Genomic DNA, 7,835 nt, shown 5'->3' on the forward strand with positions numbered 1-7,835 from the left:
GAACATTGTTATATTAGAAGAACACTCACTGCTTCTACAGTATTATGTGAATGATGGTTTATTCTACATGGAACTGTTACACTTGCAAGTTATCAAAACACTTTGTTTAGGATATCTACATAAGTTCAGCAATTGCACTCTTCTCATATTACTCTGTAGGCTACTAACCGATACATGAGATGATAAAACTTCAAGTAGCAAGCTACTTTTTCATTTTATTTAACGAGGCAAGTCAGTGTAGCAAGGTGTAGAACTAGTTTCTCATTACACATTCCAGACACTGGTACTCCTTGCTATCTTGGCATACAGTGCCTGCAGAAAGAATTCCCACCCCTTGACTTTCCCCCCACATTCTCCCTGAATTTAAAATGGATTAAATAGATATTGTGTGACTGGCCTACACACAATACCCCATAATGTCAAAGTGGAATTATGTTTTTAGACACTTTTACAAATGAAAATCTGAAATGTCTTCAGTAAATAAGTATTCAACCCTTATGTTATGGCAAGCATAAATAAGTTCAGGAGTAAAAATGTGCCTAACAAATCATAGGTTGCATGGACTCATTCAGTGTGCAATAAGTGTAACATGATTTTTGAATGACTACCTCATCTCTATACCCCACACATACAGATAATTGTAAGGTCCCTCAGTCGAGCATTGCATTTCAAACCGATTCAACCACAAAGACCAGTGAGGTTTTCCAATGCCTCAAAGAAAGGAAACTATTAGTAAACTCAGCAAAAAAAGAAACGTCCTCTCACTGTCAACTGCTTTTATTTTCAGCAAACTTAACATGGGTAAATATTTGTATGGACATAAGATTCAACAACTGAGACATAAACTGAACAAGTTCCACAGACATGTGACAAACAGAAATTGAATAATGTGTCCCTGAACAAAGGGGGGAGGGGTCAAAAGTAACAGTCAGTATCTGGTGTGGCCACTTAGCTGCATTAAGTACTGCAGTGAATCTCCTCCTCATGGACTGCACCAGATTTGCAAGTTCTTTCTGTGAGTTGTTTCCCCACTCTTCCACCAAGACACCTGCAAGTTCCCGGACATTTCTGGGGGGAATGGCCCTAGCCCTCACCCTCCGATCCAACAGGTCCCAGACATACTCAATGGGATTGAGATCAGGGCTCTTCACTGGCCATGGCAGAATACTGACATTCCTGTCTTGCAGGAAATCACGCACAGAACGAGCAGTATGGTTGGTGGCATTGTCATGCTGGAGGGTCATGTCAGGATGAGCCTGCAGGAAGGGTACCACATGAGGGAGGAGGATGTCTTCCCTGTAACGCACAGCGTTGAGATTGCCTGCAATGACAACAAGCTCAGTCCGATGATGCTGTGACACACCGCCCCAGACCATGACAGACCCTCCACCTCCAAATCGATCCCTCTCCAGAGTACAGGCCTCGGTGTAACGCTCATTCCTTCAACCATAAATGCAAATCTGACCATCACCACTGGTGAGACAAAACCGTGACTCATCAGTGAAGAGCACCTTTTTCAAAAAGAGACGAGGACTGAGGACACATCACACTATTTTCCCAACTTTAAGGCCCTCCCCCTTCTTTTCATTTTTTTAAGTTTCTCCCTGCTGGTGTTGTCTTGTAGTGGTCAGTTTTTTTTTAGTTTCTACAATTCTAAATCGACTTTGGGTCACTGAGAAGCGCTATATAAAATTGTCCCATGTATTATCATTCATCTAAAAGTGCAGATTGACTCTCATGAAATCAATATGATTATTTATTATATGACGTTGTTTTTATGATTTTGTGGTACAAACACACATTGTTACCAGTTGTAAATAAGTTGTTATAATGAAAGTGATGGGCCATCAGTGGAACATGAAAACATTCACATATCAATTCGGAGGAAAAACTTGTCAAAACATCTCAAAATACCTTCTGTGCCACAATTTCACATAGAAAGTATTAGCGAAAAATAATGCAATTAAGTTTCTATTTGTTCCATCTGTTCTGAGACTACATTAAACTTGTGTGTGGATCCCCAGGGTATGCGGGTACCATGTATTGAGACACTGCATTCTCTGCTATGTGAGTTCTCTGATGTGACGTCATTTTGGAGCGCCGGGTGAAGCATTTCCCACACTGTGTGCACTCATACGGTTTCTCCCCACTGTGGACCATAGCATGTCTGATCAGGTTGCACTGCTTGGTAAAACTCCTGCCACACTGTTCACAGGTGTACGGTTTCTCTCCGGTGTGACTCCGGAGGTGTTCTTTGAGCTGACAGAGACGCTGGAAGCTCTTACCACAGAAGGTGCAGCTGAAGCGTCTCTCGGTGGTGCCACCTGATCTCCACTGACTCCTCATTCTCTTCACCATGTTAAAACTACTGTGACTCAGGCTGTATCCAGAGAAGGTGGAGGTGGTGGCCATGTTTGACCCTGTCATGCACTCACTCAATCTCACTGTTGCTTCTGAAGCCCTGTATTGATGCAGTCTTGGCTGTAGAGCTAAACTATTTCCTTCATTACTTGAGTTCAGCATCTCACTGCCCTGTCCCTCTGGCATCTGTTGTCTAGTCTCATCAGCCAATGTCCTGACATGTCTTTTCATGTGTGCTGATGCACTGAACATTTTAGCATGTGGTTTCCATATAGAAGAGTGAAGCGATGGCCCTACATCATCTGTCATAGTAGGAACAGCTGGCAGCCCACTATGAGATGGGACCATTGAGATATTCTGAGAGTACTCTTCTGTGGAATGAAAGGAGAAATCTGGGTGACCATCAGGGTCAGTGTCTCTGCCTGGACCCACAGAGGTCCACAGCTGCCCATCAGTCTCATCCATGACAAACTGGTCAGGTCCTGCCAGGGCTGTGGTCTGATCCAGCTCCTCCTCTTTCACCATCACTAGGTCTAGTGAGACCTCGTCCGGCCGGTGCTGCTCTGTACTGAACACCTCTGTAGATGCGAGCCGGGGTTCCTCTGGACGATCAGAATTGGGGTAATGTTCCACTGAGTCTCTGGGAGATATGCTGGGTTGTGTGATGAAGTCCTCATCACAGTGCCTTTGCTCAAAGGATGGTGGTTTCCCAGGCTTGGAACCAGACTCTAAAGATTTTGGGATCAACATAAAATAAACATTACAAAAGACCCTTAACAGTTGCAAAATAGACTGCTTTAGAACTGACTATGTGTGTATGTGCACTCCATTTGCCAGAACACAAAACACCTAACACCAATGTAGCAATTTGGAACGTGCATACCACCACACTCACACATTCTTCCATAGACAGACAGAGCAGTACCCCTTATGGTCACACCCACCCTCTCCAGTGATCCTGAGCCCTTCCTGAGGGTCAGTCTTCCACACGTCCTCTGCTGTCTCCTCATCTTTGATCAGTATGGGTTCAGTCTCCACTCTCTGCTCCACATCTGTAGGCTGTAACAGGGGACTGAGGTTATTACTCTGGACACACAGCATATCTAACCCTTTTCATACTCATGAATCACACAAAAGCGATAAAATCTCCTGATAATCCAATATCAGAATTTATCAAGATGTCAGGTCTCTGTAATTGTTAAAGGTGATGTATCATACCTGGGGTTGAGAGTCCTCTTCAACAGCCAGCTCTTCGTCTCTGCACTGTGAGTTACTCCTCTGTTTTTTCAAAACAATCTTGACTGGATATGAAGATCTCTCTGAAGCCACGGGGTAAAAACCTGGAAAATAATTGTTTTCAGTCAAATATAAAATATTAGGCTATTCACACATTTGGGTTTTGCATATACTATCAATTTACTAGTCTGGAGACGCGACGGAAAATTTCCTTGAATTCTACATCGGGCATAAATGAGCGTCAGGATCAGGAAAGTTCTCTCACGACCTCACAAGCCAGAATGTTGAATAAAATCATATTTTAACTTACTTAACCAGTTGTCGTTGATCCTTGTGCTGGTAGGAAAAGCGGTACGGCAAGCGGTTCCCGGAGTGCCAAGTCTGGGAACAAAAGGCTCCTGAACAGCTTCTACCCAGCAAGCCATAAGACTGCTGAATAGTTAATCAAATGGCTTCCCTGACTACTTGCACTGACTCTCTTGCACCAGCTCTATCCACACTCACACTCCAACACACACTACATAAGCTCACAAAACACACACTTCACATACGCCGCTACTACTCTGTATTATTTATCCTGATCGCCAAGTCACTTTTCCCCCTACCTGCATGGACATACAGTTGAAGTCAGAAGTTTACATACATCTTAGCCAAATACATTTAAACTCAGTTTATCGCAATTCCTGACATTTAATCCTAGTAAAAATTCCCTGTCTTAGGTCAGTTAGGATCACCACTTTATTTTAATGTGAAATGTTAGAATAATAGTAGAGAGAATGATTAACTCCAGCTTTTATTTCATCACATTCTCAGTGGGTCAGAAGTTTACATACACTTAATTAGTATTTGGTAGCATTTCCTTTAAATTGTTTAACATGGGTCAAATGTTTTGGGTAGCCTTCCACAACCTTCCAAAATAAGATGGGTGAATTATGGCCTATTCCTCTTGACAGAGCTGGTGTAACTGAGTCAGGTTTGTCGGCCTCCTTGCTCGCACACGCCTTTTCAGTTCTGCCCACACATTTTCTATGGTATTGAGATCAGGTATTTGTGATGGCCACTCCAATACCTTGACTTTGTTGTCCTTCAGCCATTTTGCCACAACTTTGGAAGTATGCTTGGGGTCATTGTCCATTTGGAAGACCCATTTGCGACCAAGCTTTAACTTCCTGAGTGATGTCTTGAGATGATGTGGACTTATTGAAGCAACATGTTCCATCCTCATGATGCCATCTATTTTGTGAAGTGCACCAGTCCCTCCTGCAGCAAAGCACCCACACAAGCCTCCCCCTTTTCCCTCCAAACACAACAATGGTCATTATGGCCAAACAGTTCTATTTTTGTTTCATCAGACCAGAGGACATTTCTCCAGAAAGTATTAACTTTGTCCCCATGTGCGGTTGCAAATCCATAGTCTGGCTTTTTTTTTATGGCGGTTATGGAGCAGTGGCTTCTCCATGCTGAGCGGCCTTTCAGGTTATGTCGATATAGGACTCGTTTTCACTGTGGATATAGATACTTTTGTACCCTTTTCCTCCAGCATCTTCACAAGGTCCTTTGCTGTTGTTCTGGGATTGAATTGCACTTTTCGCACCAAAGTACGTTCATCTCTAGGAGACACAATGACTCTCCTTCCTGAGAAGTATGACAACTGCATGGTCCCATGGTGTTTATACTTGCATACTATTGTTTGTACAGATGAACTTGGTACCTTCAGGCGTTTGGAAATTGCTCCCATGGATGAACCAGACTTGTGGAGGTGTACAATTGTTAATGTCTAAGATCACTTTAGCACCACCCTAAAAACTTGATTCAAATTCGACACAAACCTTCAAATAGGTATGTAATGACACATTATATAAGAAAATCTTTATAGTGTTTTATTTACATTTTAGAGGCGATAAGGTGATAAGTTTGACAGATCGAGTGAAAAAAAGCAATTTTCCAAGACAACATCTCTCCTCACTATCACGCATTAGTTTCGCTTTCCCACCCGCCGTTTTAAAAAGACCCGAGGAGCTCATTGCCTTCTTGAATTATGCAGAAAAGGGCAGCGTTTAGGTCATGTAATTGATTCTGTTGGAAAGGGGAGAAATTGTGCTTTACAATGGCATTGACATTACAGTTGATCTGGAAGTATTACGTTTTTGGGGCGCTAAAGTAAGGGTAATTGTACGGACCCAGACGATGTAAGAGTTTACGTTACACCTGTTGTATTCGGTGCATGTGACAAATACAATTTGATTGTGAGACAATATCCACAGGAAAGTATAATTAAATCAACCTTTCAAAGTGCTCTCGAGTGGCGCACCATCACTACAGACCCTGGTTCAATCCCGGGCTGTATCACAAATGGTTGTGATCGGGAGTCACATAGGGCAAAGCACAATTGGCCCAGCATCATCCATCCTGGTTTAGGGGAGGGTTTGGTCATCATTGTAAAATAAGAATTTGTTCTTAGTATTAACTGACTTGCCTAAATTAAATAAATAGTGCATTCAGATTTCTATAACCTGAAGCATGCACAAACCATGCCGGAGCTTGGCAAGTATGCATGGTGGTGTGCATGAATTTTCAAATTGTGTGCATGCTTCAGGTGACAGAAATATGAATAAACTACAAGCACTTTGAAAAGTTGATTTTATTATACTTTCCTGTGGCTCACACATATTCCTACATGCCAACGGCCCAACCGGTAAAGTAAATTAAACTATTTTTTACATTCTGATTGGTAGAGATCGTGAGTCAACTTTCCTGATCCAAATGCTCATTTATGCCGGACGTTGAATCCAGTATAATTCAGACGTTCCAGGCTATACATTTACAATAAAAAGTAACACATCAACTAACAGTACCTTTTCGTCTACGCGTCTTCTCCAGCTCGCTCTCCATCATTTGCCACTTCCTTTTCAGTACATCAATATCTCGCTGGCTTTGGGTCATTTCCAAACGTATAACAGCACAGCTATCATCTACACGTTTGTTTATTTCTGCTACTGCTGCTTTAGCCAATACCTCCATAACCGATACCAACTGCGCCTGAAAATTGCAGCTCGCCATCTTGTCCAGCCCAAATTACAGATGCGTATTCCTTGTGTGAAGTAAATATTATTCAATTTCCAAGATAACGTGCAAAAAACAAGCCGTATATGTTGATAAATGACAACAATGTAGTGAAGCGGGAGATACGCGCAATTGTTCTTCTTCTTCTGTGGTATAATGGCGTTCGCAACAATGTGATGTGGATTCCGCCACCTACTGTGCGGGTGAATAATAAGGATCCCAAAACTTGAAATATGTAAGTAAAATTTGAATTAAAAAAACATCAACCTGCTTTTCTGTTTAAAAAAAAAGAAGAAAAAAAAGTTATTATCAGGTCCCTACACAGGCTCGAACGACTCCTGTTAGGGCGGGATATTTCCTAGCGACAATAGTCCTTGTAGTGTTTCTGCTGTGAAGTCTTGAAGCCCCTGCCATCGCTCTTCAGTTCATCTCGTTAAGTTTATTTATTACCGTAAATATCAGAGTGCAACAGCCTTTCAAAAATGTTATGAATTAGCACTGGCCAGCAAATAACAGGGTATATTCTAATTTGCATATACAGTGAAAGGTAGCCATATCTAGAAGACAAAAAAAAAATGCAGGTGGCACACTTGGTTATTAATGCATAATAGGCCTTCAGAAAGTACTCACAGCCCTTGACATTTTCCACATGATGTTATGTGACAGCCTGCATTTAAAATTGATTACATTTTGATTTTGTATCACTGGCATACACTCATCGAATGATGTTTTTAGACATTTTTACTAATTAATTCAAAATGAAAAGCTGAATTGTCTTATGGCAAGCCTAAATAAGTTCAGAAGTAAAAATTTGCTTGAGTCACATAAGTTGCATGGACTCATTGTGTGCAATAATAGTGTTTTAACATGATTTTTGAATGACTACCTCATCTCTGTACCCCACACTTACAATTATCTGTAAGGTGCCTCAGTCGAGCAGTGAATTTCAAACACAAATTCAATCACAAGACCAGGGAAGTTTTCCAATGCCTCACAAAGAAAGGCCCCTATTGGTAGATGGGTAAAATAAAATCATTCTAAAAGCAGACTGCACCTGTACATAGCCCATCCAACTACCTCATCCCCATACTGTTATTTATTTTGCTCCTTTGCATCCCAGTATCTCTACTTGCACATTCATCTTCTGCACATCTATCACTCCAGTGTTTAATTGT

General features: G+C 41.7%; 1 protein-coding gene across 2 annotated transcripts; it reads right to left on the minus strand.

Annotated features, from left to right (window-relative positions):
• Positions 1-761: 761 nt before the first annotated feature.
• LOC110530557 (uncharacterized) lies at positions 762-7,101 on the minus strand. Of its 2 annotated transcripts, none has more exons than XM_021613741.3 (4): positions 6,453-7,101; positions 3,580-3,701; positions 3,306-3,420; positions 762-3,089 (listed from the first exon to the last, which is right to left on the minus strand). In XM_021613741.3, exons 1-4 carry the CDS (start codon positions 6,655-6,657, stop codon positions 1,996-1,998), a joined length of 1,536 nt encoding a protein of 511 aa, XP_021469416.3. In that variant the 5' UTR covers positions 6,658-7,101; the 3' UTR covers positions 762-1,995. The 2 variants fall into 2 exon arrangements, with proteins under 2 accessions (XP_021469416.3, XP_036842101.2); XM_036986206.2 differs by lacking the exon at positions 6,453-7,101 and adding an exon at positions 3,908-4,134.
• Positions 7,102-7,835: the final 734 nt, after the last annotated feature.

This window comes from Oncorhynchus mykiss, chromosome 8 (assembly GCF_057628025.1).
Source record: "Oncorhynchus mykiss isolate SJ-2025 chromosome 8, ASM5762802v1, whole genome shotgun sequence".
NCBI classification, from domain to species: Eukaryota; Metazoa; Chordata; class Actinopteri; order Salmoniformes; family Salmonidae; genus Oncorhynchus; species Oncorhynchus mykiss.